Raw genomic sequence first — 13829 nt, forward strand, 5'->3', positions numbered from 1 at the left:
TGAGAGGTAGCCTGCTATTAACGGAGGTAGGAAAGAACAAGGAATCAAATAAATAAAATAATTATATTGTGACTGTTGGTGTGAAGGAAATGAATGTGGTTAAAGATGGGTAATGTGGGCAAAAGGACCTCTCTTAGGATTTCACATTGGAAGTAGATGAGAGTGAGGAGTCAGTCAGGACTCAGCATCCCTTTGATTGTGAGAAACACAAAACTAAGAGAAGTGGGGATTATTTGGTTATTTTATGCTCAAAATAATCCACCAAAACAATAGACTTCAGGCATGGCATGATGTAAGGGCTCAGTGTCATTGGACCCATCCCTCTTCATCGTTCACTTCTGCTTTCTCTGGGCTGGTTTCTCTCTCAGGCAGGCTCTCTAAACAAGATGTCAGTATGGCTGACAGCACACCTGGGCTCCTCACCAAAATCACTGGAAAACAAAGAACTTCTCTTCCTGACGGTTTGAGCAAAGATCATGGGTCTTTCTTTAGTTGGCTCAAATTGACCACAGGCTCATGTATGAACTAGTCATTGTGCCCCCCACTCCCCCCCGGGCAAAGGGAACAGTGTCAGACTGAGCCGAGTTTTGACATTAATGTGGAGGCGATATAGCCATCCACCTCCAAGGAGTGGAATTGCTCTGGGCCTCCATACCCTCATCTGTAAGATGGAGACGGTGGTCGTGCCTGTCTCCGGGATGCCACGAGAACACTCCAGGCAGAGTAAATGGCAAGCACGAATCTCAAAAGTGGGCAGGGGCCTGACGTGTTTTGCCCACGTGCTGGGGGCTGGGAGTGGGAGGTGGGAGGCGGAAGAGGGGAGAGAGTTGGAAGGGTTGGGGCAGCCAACCACGTTTGTCTTCTCTGCTTCCTCTTAGAGACATGACGCTAGCAGGACACGCACAGGCACACAGGACTCCCAGCCTGGGTCCTCACCACCTTTCTGGGGCAGGGGGCGGTGCTTCAATGCCCACTGCCAACATTTACCCCGTCGTTTGTACCGCTGACCAAGACCAACACTTGTGAGGGGCAGAATCTCTCTCCAGCTTTGTTAATACCTTCGATCAGCTTACTGCCAAGACCCACTGGCCTCGGAGTTGAGCTGGCGTTACTCAGGGTGACTTTTCCTGTTGATGCTTTGATCCACTTTGTGTCGATGGTATCACTGAACATGTAGCCGGATGGTCTTACTGCCTTTAAATTCACGGTTCTGGGTGGCGCCTCACTCTTGCCTCAACTGAAGTAATCTCTCCAGTCAAGTCTGTTTGGCAGGATGTGAAATTTAAAGTAGGTTATATAATCGCAACAAGTAATTTATGGTTACGTGGTATTAATAATATCCAGCTGTCCGTGTTAAGAGATCTGTTAGAGAATTACTTTATTATGTGGCTTTTGAGAGCCAGATTCAATTTAGTGAATTTTAACAGTAGTGTTTTTTAAGAATAATTTTTGAAGGGGGCAGATTGCACATATAAAAAGAATTCCTCACTCCCTGGTATTTATGGTTAAGTTTGTATATCTGAGTGTGTACCACTAACACACGCATGTATGGTTAGATGTCTCTTTTTTAATCTCTGCAAATGTTAAGTACTAGATCAAAAAATAATTCTGTTCATAAAAAATATTCAGGCTGGGTATGAAGTCTATTAAGAAAGCTTGTTTGAGAAACTTACAAATGCCCTTAGACTTGTTTCCTCTTGCCTTTTAGTTTATTCTGGAGATTGCAACATTTAGCACTTCACAGTTTAATTTAAAAGGATTACCTGTTTTCTTAAATGCTTAAGCAGGGAAGCAAGTTGCAGTTATTGATTTTTCTCTGCATGTATTCGTGAAAGCTGGATTTGCTCCTTCCCCAGGGAATCTACCCCCTGAACTGCATGCTTGCCTGGTGACAGCTCGGACCTCTGATACATAACCAAAGACCTTGCCTAATATCCTTGCAACTGCTCGGGGAATTTTTATTAAGTAAAAGCATCATTAGAGTAGACAGGATGATGAAGTTTAATGAGCATCTTTTGTGCACGAGATTGTTAGTTTTGCTCTGCCAGAATCCTCATTTCTCCCCTCCAATGGGGCAGATAGTGAGCCCAGAATGTACGGGGGTATTTTAAAATCTGCTTTATATTTTATATTTTTGTATAGCTTAATATCCGTCTTAGGCCATCTGTGAATTCCTTTCGGCTATTTCCATGGATTTCAAAATGCATGTTTATACTCTGATTTACTGTGTGTTGGGGATGCAGAGGCGTGAGGGGTTTTAATGGAGAAAAACGGGAAAGACACAGACTGCCGTTAGGGAGCTGCATGGAACCATCTCTTAGAGGTTTGATCTCAAAAATCATTGCCTTTTGAATTAATGAGATTTCTCCTGGGAATATGGTAACTATTAATTTTTTTTTTCTTCTTTAAGACTCAGCAGTTTCTGTGCTAAGGTTCTGTCACCAGCCCCTCATAGCTGCTAGATAGGATAAATAAAGATATTACAAAATGCTTATTAATAATCCAGGCTTCACACTTTGTCCACAGATTTATTTGTGGAGACTTTAAATTTAGCATCCCACCATAGGATTACAGATTATAAACAGAATTATTTCTCTCCATTATTGTCACCGGCCATAGAACTTGGATTTTCAGATTGGTTCTTTTCTTGGTCTGTATAAGGACTTTCCATGGAAACACCCAAAACAACAGGAGGGAGGCATATGACATGAGCAAATGACTTAAGAACAGCATATTGTACCTCTCATATACCTGGCATTCTGAAACACAATATTTACACAGCACACAATGTGCTTCTAGCTGTGCTTGAGTATACAGAATACAAAAGAAGTGAACTCTGCAGTCCCCACCCTCAAGAAAATGGTAGGCTTATTAAGAAGACAAATTTGAGAAATCTAAAGAAGATGGGAGACAAGATAATTCAGTGCATTAAGAGTTTGAACTTGGGGGGCACCTGGGTGGCTCAGTGGGTTAAGCATCTGCCCTTGGCTCAGGTCATGATCCCAGGGTCCTGGGATCGAGCCCCGCATCAGAGTTTGAACTTGGGAGCAATTGCTTGGGTTTGATCCGGGCCTAAACTTGCTAAGCCTTGGTTTCCTCCTTCGAAAAATGAAGAAAAGCCCGTTCTTCCCTGGATTGTTGTGACAGTGGGGGCCGAATGTCTGGTAGGCGTAACTGCGATGTGTCGTAATCATGGCACTGCCGGGACTTCAGAATGACAAGCTGAGAGCAGGAACCTGTGTACCATCAAGGACTTGTTGGTGAAATCCTAATAAATCCCATAGTGTCCTGTGAAGGCAGAAATTGGGGCAGGGGGCGAAAGCCCTGAAAAGCCTAAAAACACAGATGGGATCCGAATTGCAGAACAGGACCCAGGCAGACATTCCAGATAGCAGTTAACACAGATCAGCAAGAAACAGACCAAAAGGACTGCTGCCTGGTAGGAAGGGCTACTGCCAGGGCTCAGATCGATTTAGCACCATTTTATTTTTCAAACACACGGAGGAGCCCAAGCTGTTCTGGCTGCCAGAGCACTTGCGAGGTAGACAGTGTGCACCTAATCCCATTTTCCAGTGAAGGTAACAGATATTCTGGAAAGAGGGAGGACTCTGAGGTTAACAGGTGCTAGGTGGCAGGGCTCGCCCCCAGGTTATCTTGACTGTCCGCCACATTGCCTTCCTCCAGACCAGCCTTCCTGCACTCAGGTGCACTAGAGGACAGAGAGAGGAAGTAGCTGAGTTCAGCATTACATGACATATCCTGTGGCTGCTTTATGTCACGTACCAGGCTAGGTACATGACCTGGTGAGCAGTGGATGTTGTTTTCCATACGTGAACCAGGGAGAGATGATTCTGCCAGGTGTAGGACACATTGGAGGAGGGAAGGGACCCATTATAATAATCTAATGACCATATGATGGGGCCTATTTTTGGGCAGAGGAAAAGAATAGATAAAAATCACAGGTTGATGAAAATCAGAATAAGCACCATAAAGAGCCTAATTAATCCACTGGGTTATGACCCTTTTGAGAAGCTATTGAAAGCTGTGTTCTCCTCCTGCTGAAAAAGCACCTAGAGCACGGCTTGGAGTTTCAGATACTTCCCTGGTCCCAGGCTGAGAATTTCATTTTTTTTTAAATTTTTTTGATTTTAAAGATTTTTTTTTTTATTATTTGACAGAGAGAGACACAGCGAGAGAGGGAACACAAGCAGTGGGAGTGGGAGAGGGAGAAGCAGGCTTCCCGTGGAGCAGGGAGCCCGATGCGGGGCTTCATCCCAGGACCCTGGGATCATGACCTGAGCCGAAGGCAGACGCTTAACGACTGAGCCACCCAGGCGTCCCCAGGCTAAGAATTTCAGAGGAAGCGCCAATCAGACTTGATTTACGTGATCACCAAAAAAAAGAGGCAGACATCAAAGTGACTTCTGTGTTTTGATCCTCAAGGTCTGGAGACCTAGAGGGACAGACCTGTGGAAGTCGGCGTAGGAAACTGTTCTGTGCTTTGGTTGAGTGTAATAGCTCAGTGTCCAAGTGGGAGTAAGGCAGGCACAGCAGGGGCTGAAGATGGTGGTGGCTTGGCGGGCGGGGGGGAGGTGGGGAGGTGCTGCTCAGAGGTGGTCACTGACTGCTAAGTGAGATGTCCTTTCTAGGGAAGAGAAAACAAAGGTAGAAGCAGAAACTAAAGGACTGAAGAAATGTCCAAAGGAGAGACTAAGAACCAAGATGGTGCACGGAAGCCAAGAGAGGGAATTTTCACAAGGAATGGGGTGGGCCCACCGTGGTCTTCTGCTGCAGCCCTGAAGGGATTGAGGGTCTGGAAGAGACGAGAAGACTCCTGTGGATTTTTTTCCACAATGAGACTGCCCGTATTCAGTAAAATTTGGATATCAGTAATAGAAAAGCATGCATACCAGCCTCCTTACGATGAGAGCCCCAGGAGGGGTCTGAGTGGCACCAGCCCGCTCACAGCCCCCAGCGGAGAGCAGCCAGAGGCCCCCCGCCTTTGAGGTTCTCTTCAGTGACGGAAGCATGCTCATCAGACTCCTGTGCACAATGGAACCTTTCCTGTCACTTTGGATTGTTCTTTGGTGTTTTTTTCCACTCCTTACTCACCTTTCAATTATCCTCTGTCCACCTCACATGTGAGTCGGGGAGAGGAGACTTTCTAAGACTCTGTGGCATCGGGTCCCTCTGCTCTAGGGCTTGAACATTTTTCCCCCAACGGCTGCTGCCCTGTTGGTGACCTTGAGCCAGGTTCCCTCTGTCGCCGCTCTCAAGCTGGTGGCCCAATTTCAGGGCCCACTGGAAGCCTCCTCCCTCTGAAGGCGCATAATGACAAGGTCATATTCCTGGTTCTGTTACGTGCTCAAAGGCAACATGTCAGGTTGGGGGGAACTGGCCAGCTCAGCCTGAGTCTTGGACCTTTGCGAGAGGTCAAAGATGTCAGCTGCTGTTCTGGAACGTCTGCTGAGTCTCTGCACAGACAAGACCTTCCCAGGGTCCAGTTTAATCTTCGCCCAAGCCCTACGAGGTAGCTAGGAGTGTTCACCCTTAGGTTGCAGATACGGGCTTCGACTGTGACAGCTGAGCCACTTGCCCAGAGTCACCCGTCATTGAGGGTGAGCAGGGTGCACGAAGGCAGAGGGGAGTGAAGCCCTGGGACTGTTGTCTGGGGATCCCCAGGGCAGGGTGCCGTGGGCTCCAGGAGGGCAGGACAGGTGCTGCCTGAGCAGAGTGCTAAGGAGACATGCTGGTCTGGGCAGTGCTTTGTGCCAGGGTGTCAGGGATGATGGGGGTTTTCCCAGGTGGAGGAGGGTGAAGGAGCGTGTGGAGTCAGAGAAGCTAAGGCCAAGGGCAAAGTATGTCATGTGGTGGGGATGTGGGGTCAGGAAGACAGAAGCCATCCTGAAGGCTGTGATTGTATTAATTAGTCATGTTTCTTATTTGCTGTCTTTTATGCTGTTTTGACATCTCGGAGGTCTTGCAGGCGGGGGGAGAGACTGCCCTTTCCAGGGCGAGCTTAATTCCTAGAGAGAGCAACCAATTTATCTGCCAGGTTGTCTCTGATATGTAAACCAACCAAACCAATCCAAAGCTAACACCTCAACCACCTCCTTCATGGAACTCCCACACAGCAAGCCCTTATTTCCCCTGCCCTAAATCATCCTAGGGCCAGGTCCCATACAACTGCAGGCCAGCCTGATAGCCTCGAGCACCTGGAAATTATTTCAACTGTCCAACAGTAAATTCACTCAAACCCACCCATTCCTTCCCATGGAACCACCATAAAGGACCGGAGTCCTGCTCCCTGCTTTGTTCCTTCTGCCTCCTCACCAATCCTGGCACTTCCCCATGTGGCCTTATGTGGCGTGGCATGCCCCCTCCTCTTGGGAAACTTCTTCCAGTGGCATTGGCCTCCCCATGTCTCACTCAGCCACCTCTAGAAGTGAAATCCTGGGTACATTCAAAACATGGATCAGGGTGTTAGCTTCAGAGAATAGAGGGGGGTCAGGGGGCATCCAGTCCGGCTAGAGTAGAGAGGAGACACTTTGCTCACCTGTTCCCTCTTTTTCTGGTAGAAACAGCACCCATTTTTTCCTTTGGGGCATCCTTTGCCCTTTTCGAAACTTAGTTTTTTAACTTTTCCTTCTTTTCAATGACCTGCTATCCCCAGAAAGTCTCCCGTTTTTCTTCTGCTGAAGGTAAGCAAACACCTCACTTCTAGGCTGCCCTATCAGGCCCAGAAAGGTCCATTTACTGCATTAGTTCCCTGTTGTTGTAACAAAGTACCATGAACTTGGTGCCTGCAAACAAAGCAGATAGATCCTCTTACAGTTCCAGAGGTCAGAAGTCTGAAATCAAGGTGTCCACAGGGTTGCGTCCTTCTGGAGGCTCCCAGGGAGAATGCCCTTCTTTGCCTTTCTAGTTTCGAGAGGCTGCCTGCGTTTCTTGCTGGGAGCCCCTTTCCTCCATCTTCAAAGCCAGCAGTGTAACATGTTCAAATCTCTCTGACTCTGACCTTCCTTATGAAGTTCAGAAGACCCTTGTGATTACCCTGAGCCCACCCAGAAAATGCAGGCTAGTCTCCCCAGCCCAAGATCCTTAATTAATCACCTCCATAGAGTCCCTTTATGATATAATATGTTCACAGGTTTCAGGGGTCAGAATGTCAGTATTTTGGGGGTGGGGGGCATTATTCTGCCCACCACGCTGACTAACCAAAGGGAAACCCCATGGCTAATCCCTGGTGGAGCCAGGAGTGGAACCCTAGACTTCAGACCCTCAGATGCTTGTCATTGCTGCTCTAGCCCAGTGATGTCTCCGTGTGGGCATGGCCCACCAGTCTGGTCTGCGCACGCAGCTGGAGGAGTCAGGGATGAGGCGGAGGACGCAGCAGCATCCCCGCGTTGCCAGTGACTCACCGAGGAAGTGGGGGCATGCATTTAGCTCTGCCTTAGTTGCTTTCTTCAAAGAGGATTAAAACCTTTCTCCCAGAGATGCCTGGGGATTTGGCGTTGATAGAAAATACCATGTTATTTTTTTTCAAAGGAAAAAGCCCTAAAGAAGTAATCATATAATTATCTTTATTAAATCCCTCCAACTACAACCCCACGTCAGTGGTGTTTTTCAGCAAGCATCCACTGACCACTTCCAGTAGACGAACAAGGTACTGGGCTCATTGTAAACACTAATACCACCATACTAAGAACACAGCATCATTTTTTTTACAGATGGAGAAGCTGAGGCACGGCGAGTGAGGGATGTGGGGATGCCAATCCTTTGCCCAGAGTCCACAGCTAGTAAGTCGCAAGAGGAGGATTTAAACATCAAGCTCAGGAAATGCTCTCTCTGATCTGGCCCTAGGTAGTGACTTGCTGTGTAGCCCCAGGAGGTCCAGGCACAGTGGGGTCTGACTAAAAAAGGCAGACATTGGAACATTGGAACATTCTAGTTCCTTCCTAACAAAAGGAGCCTTGCTGAGTTCCAAACAGCTTTTGCAACCCCTTCTGAGATAACTTTGCTGGATCACCACGGTCAGGCCCAGCGAAACCCCCACCTCTTCCAGGAAGCCCTCCGTGCCCACCTCAGCTCTTACTCCTTCAGGACGTGACACGTGGGCCCTTGTCAGATCTTCTTTTCCCTCATCTGACGTCTTCCTTGTGTCGCTCCTGCCGGATTTCCCAGCTCATGCGCTATGGAGCTGTCTTTCTGCAGATTTTTGTAACCCTTAAAGTTGAATGCTGTCTGTGAGTAAGAACAGGGATATTTTTTTCCCTTCTGGGGGTAAGGGTTTGGGAAAGAGAGGAGAGATACATGAGGCCAGAAGGAAGCTAGGAATGCACAGACCAGAGTCAGGCCTTTTCTGTGTGTGGGGCGAGAGGAGCCTGGAGTGCAGAGGCCTCCGGGGACACCACCCTGCTGTGTGAGCGTGAAGAAAGCTGTGTCCCAGGAGGAGGGGAGGGGCCGGGCCTGCTAGAGGAAAAAGTATGTTTCAGGGTATGTGTTGCTAAAGCTGAGGAATGTAATGGAGAAGTCTACTTTGGCTACTTCTTTAACCTGTTTGATGTCTCTGGGAGAGATGCTACAGGGGTGAGGGAGGGATGTCCCCAGATAATAGAGGACAGTCTTGCCATTGCAAGATCCTTAATCATCTCTGCAGAGCCCCTTTGGCTGTGTAAGGGGACAGTCACAAGTTCCCGGGATTGGGAGAGGGACTTCGGTGGGGTTGGGGCAGCAAGAGCAGTTCAGCTGGGCCTGCTGAAATTTCTTCTGTCGAAACCAGTGGTTCCTTTCCTGGGATCCAGAGCCCCTGGGTGTCCATGACGTAGACTGCAGGGGGATCAGTGGCCCTTTTTAAAGTGTAGGGGAGAGGGGCCTTAGGCAGATTTAAAGATCCACTTAAATGGGGAGATGGTCCCCCCCCTTTACCTGGAGACATTCCCAGCCCCTGGCTAGACGTACATCCTCTGGCTCGTGGGTCAGTGCCACCAGGTCTAGACTCTGCATTCTGAGCTCCTTGGGAGTGGAGACCTCTCTTCATGGCCACTGCTGGTGGAACCTGCTCGTAGCCCTTCTGGGGAGACACTTGGAAGCCTCTGGAGAAGACAGACCACACTCTCACCTATCAACTTTCCCTAATTAATCAGTTGGCCAACTGTGCACGAAGGCCGTCCTTTGGCCCACCAACCACGGTGTCCATGTCCTCAAGAGCATCAGGACAGGCCACCAGTCTGCCTGGCAAGGTGCAAGCATCAAGAGAGTATCAGCTCCTTGAGTGGACTTTAGAACAAGGGACACCTTGCACCAGGAGGTCAGTCTCGGTGTCCTCCCCCATTCACGTGGCACAAGGCAGTTGCCACAAGCAGATCACGCATTGCCTTTCCTCTGGAGGAATGGAGACATGCACACTGGGCTCTCTCTGGGCCACACTTTCATCTATAAGGGCAGTTAAGGTGGAGCCGTATTTATTTGAGGGTGGCTTTTAATTTTGTTTAATCAGGATTACTCATAAGTTATCAATTAATTACTATCTGCTGTTGGGTTCAATCCTCTCAGCCATAAGCGAGCTATGCTCTGTGACGAATGCCATCCACTGTAATTGTAGGGTACTTTGTCAGCATTTAATCAACAGTACTTATTAACGTGGCATTGATGTGTGGCCGTCGTCCCAGCGCTATAAATCATGGGTGAGCAGCCAAAGCAGGCTTGGACACCATTGCTCTCTGTCACATTATCCAGCCCCTGGGCTCTGCTGGCCAGGCATGATGTTCACTTTTCACTCAATGGACACTCTGCAGTCAAATGTTCTACCCCTGAGCTATACCCCCACACACTCAATGGACACTCTGTCTCTTCAGTTTAACCCAGTTTTTGTCATTGTCAACTTCAACGCTCACAGCCATTCGAGTTTCATTCTGGAACAGGTGGGCTGAGCATCTCCCATTCTCACAGCCCCAGATCCCTCTTCCTTTGGTGTTTTCACGCTCGGCCCAGTGAGTGTGAAATTACAGGACACTTGTCCAGAACTGACCTCATAGTGTATTTTGTGTGTGTGTGTGTGCACGCGCGTGTGTGTAAGTGTAAGAGAATTTTATAATCTTAAATAAAATGTCTGACCCAGACCAAGCAGAAGTGATCTTTTAGTTTTCTTTGGCTTCCTGAACATTCCTGGAGATTAATCTGTTCTTTAAAGCCCTCCCAATAAAAGCTGGTCCTGTGTTAGCAAGGTGAATCTCACCATTTCTCCCTCTCTCTTTTCAGCCTCTACGGCAGACACATGCAAGCAAACCCAGAACCACCGAAGAAAAATAATGACAAATCGAAAAAGATCAGCCGGAAACCCCTGACAGCCAAGAACAAATAAAGGGTTGGCATGGGCTGAACTTCTGGTTGCTTCCCTCATTATGACTTCTCTTCTCTGCTACTGTTATCCCACAAATAAATACGTGTGTGTGTTGTTGTTTTTTCTCTTTCTAGAACTTATCACTTTACCTTTTAAATGCTTTTGGTAGGTGGTAGATTTTTATGAATTCTTAAAACCATTTCCATTTGTTTGCTTAAAAATGCCAAAGGCAGGAAACAAAGCTCTAATTCAACTGCAAATTCCATAGTAGGCACGGAGTTCAGTCCCTTGAATAGATGTTCACAAAGTTGCGTCTTATCAAAAGAATAATTAAAACCATGTGATCATTTAAAAGTCACAGCTAACACCGTTCACTCTTCTGTTTATTCACATAACTCATTATTTTGCCTTGTTAAAAGCTTGTTAAAAGCTGTAACCATCGAGATACTATGTTAAATAACAAATAATTTTTAATAAAATCTTGAATTTGTGTCACATGTTGCTTCTTGAATAAAGAACGGTCTGATCTTAGGGTATGCACATGTTTGCTTATTCCCGCCCCCCTCCCCCAAATGAACCCATTTGAATTGTATTGGTTGTAGATGGTTAACTCTGAAACGTTCCGGGAAAGAAATGCAAAATTACATCAGAGTTGGTTTCTTCTCAGATTGATTTTTCAGGTTGTTTTTTGGGTTTTGTTGTTTTTTGTTTTTTTTTTTCCCTTTGAAGACTGTTTCTAAATTAGGAAGGAGCAGAAAAAAATCTCTGGGAGACTCTGCCAAAGGATTTTGGAAAGCAGCATTTCTTAGCTGAAGAAATGGTGACTTCTGCCAGTGGCTGGTAGACAAAAGTTGTGAAACGGAGAAAGAAAAACTCAAGTATGTTTCTTGTCACTGCAGACAATCTGCTCATGGCAGAGCATTCTTCTGCATGTCTCTGATGGTGTCAACGAAGTTGTGTGAACGTGCACACCCCACCCGACTCCCAGGGTAGAAACTGCAGCTGCAGGGTCAATCAACAACCAATTGCGTAGCTTCTGTGATAGGCAGCTTTGTTCTTACCAACAGGAATATGGATGTAAGTGAAAATAAACCCAAGCAAACATCCTTGTGCTAAGAGGGCTGCCAACACCCAGTACCTTGAAACGAAAGGAGTGTGAAGACGTAACCCTCTCAGACAGATTGTGGTGTGTCTACCCCTGTCTCCCCGCCGTTCAGTTTCACAGTGGAACCCCCCAAGAACCAGGACCACTGGGACATGGAAAAAGCCAGAATCAATATACAGCCCAAAAAATTCCTGATTTACGTGGGAGACGGACTTTGCATTTGAATCAGAAAGACCACTGATCAAGATCTACCTTACTGTTTCTGGGAAAACTTCCTGATAGACCATTCCTGTGGGCTAAGGAATCCCCCCGTGCTGCCTCCTGTTTGGGGTTAGGGTCGACTTAATTTTTCTGGATGCAATATTTGCCTCAGCCTGAATTTTTTAAGTTGGTTTTTCAGCTCATGAAATTTCAGGAAGAGCAATGCCTCTGCTGTTGTTGATTGGAAGGACTTTGTCTAAAATTGAACTAGCAACAAAGTAGTAGTAAAAATATCACAATATACTCAGGAATAATTTCTTAAAAGATGAACGCTCTCCATAGAAATATGGGCAATACACGTAAATTCACAGAGAGGTAGTATCTCTAAGGAATATGAAAAAACGTCCAGAATCACAAGTAATCAAAAAAATACAAATCAAACCAAAAATAAAAATGTGTAACAATGCAAATATTTTTTTAAGGCAGTAGTTAGTGGTGGGGAGGAATGTGAGATAAACATTCTTATACACTGCTATTGGGAATATAAATTTCTCTCCAGGAAGGTGGTAACAATTTGACAGTATATAGCAAAACCTTAAAATTGTGTACTCGGACCCAGAAGTTCTATTTCTAGGAATTTATCTTGAGGGCATTATCAGAGATGCACACGAAGAGCTATATTTGAAAGTTGCCCTTACAGCTTTTTACACAGTGGAAACATGGGGAAAAGCGAACGCCCACCCACGGAAGAACGGTTAGCATCAGTGTGTTCACATGGCAAACTTTTATGAAGACGTTAAAACTTACAGAACAATATCTAAGGACAAAGGGAGATAATCCTATCCTCCAGTTAAGTAAAGTAAAATTTAAAAAGCTATATGGTCCTAGCTATGTAAAAAGGAAATTGTGTTTGTAATATGTATGTGCAGAAAAATTAAATGGACCAGGATTTTAGGGCTGATAAATTCTCTGGGGGGTTAAGATTGTTTTTAACTTTTTTTTTTCATTTTTTCTAATTTTTATTATTTTTTTTATTAAGTTTTCAATCTTAATTCCAGTGTGGTTAACATAGAGTGTTGTATTAGTTTCAGGTGAACAATGTAGTAACTCAAAAATGCTGTACATTACTCAGTGCTCATCTGGATAAGTGTGCTCCTAATCCCCTTCACCTATTTTTTTTAAATTTTAAATACTTATTCTGTACTTTAAGTTTTCTATAGTGATCATGTGTACTTTTGTAATCAGAAAATATTAAGCATTTATTTTCAAATTAAATGGGTATACTATGCAATCCAGAAAATAATATATATTTGAATTCAAGCATAATACAAAATCTCGGGGTGTTTTTTTTTTTCTTTGTCACTAAAGTGGGTTTTTTGCATGTTCTCATACACTTTTTGGTTACTTGGTACCCTGATTAACATTTTATTCACAGTTCAAAAGTTAGTTTTTGGGGCACCTGGGTGGCTCAGTCGTTAAGCATCTGCCTTCGGCTTGGTTCATGATCCCGGCGTCCTGGGATCGAGCCCCACATCATGCTCCCTGCTAGGCGGGAAGCCTGCTTCTCCCTCTCCCTCTGCTCTGTTCCCTCTCTCACTGTCTCTCTTTCTGTCAAATAAATAAAATTCTTAAAAAAAAAAGTAGTTTTTGTTACCCAGTTTTACTGATATATAGTTAACATACAGCACTGTGTAATTTTAAAGTGTACAGCATTGTGATTTGACTCACATATATTGTGAAGTGATTACCACAACAATTTAACATCCCTCATTTCATATCGATAAAAAATGTTTTCTCCTTCTGATGAGAACTCAGGATTTACTCTCTTAGCTTTCTCAAATATACCATACAGCAGTGTTATCTGGAGCCATGATGTGCCTTGCATCCCCAGGACTTAGTGATCTTATAACCGGAAGTTTGTACCTTTTGACCATCTCATCCAATTCCCCCTTCCCATGCCAGCCCCTGGTAACCTCAGATCTGATCTCCTTTTCTATGAGTTTTGTTTGGTTTTGTTTTTTAGATTTCACAAGTAAATGGGATCATATAGTGTTTATGTTTTCTCTAATTTCCCCTAGCATAACTCCCTCAATGTCCATGCGTGTGGTCAAAAATACAGGATTCTTTTTTTTTTTTTATGGCCGAGTACTTTCCATACAGTAGTATTCCTGTGTATGTATA

The 13829-nt window shown here is 45.5% G+C and overlaps 1 protein-coding gene across 2 annotated transcripts in view; it reads left to right on the forward strand.

Moving 5' to 3' along the window:
* Positions 1–10873, forward strand: part of RSU1 (Ras suppressor protein 1) — a 193226-nt gene extending 182353 nt beyond the window's left edge. For both annotated transcript variants that reach the window (XM_064592010.1, XM_064592009.1), the window contains one exon: positions 10261–10873. In XM_064592010.1, coding sequence (XP_064448080.1) covers positions 10261–10363 — 103 coding nt within the window. In that variant the 3' untranslated portion in view covers positions 10364–10873. The remainder of the gene's footprint in view (positions 1–10260) is intronic.
* Positions 10874–13829: the final 2956 nt, after the last annotated feature.

The sequence above is a fragment of the Mirounga angustirostris genome, unplaced genomic scaffold, assembly GCF_029215605.1.
Source record: "Mirounga angustirostris isolate CCGP_5_RB_7025 unplaced genomic scaffold, mMirAng1.0.hap1 SCAF_5, whole genome shotgun sequence".
NCBI classification, from domain to species: Eukaryota; Metazoa; Chordata; class Mammalia; order Carnivora; family Phocidae; genus Mirounga; species Mirounga angustirostris.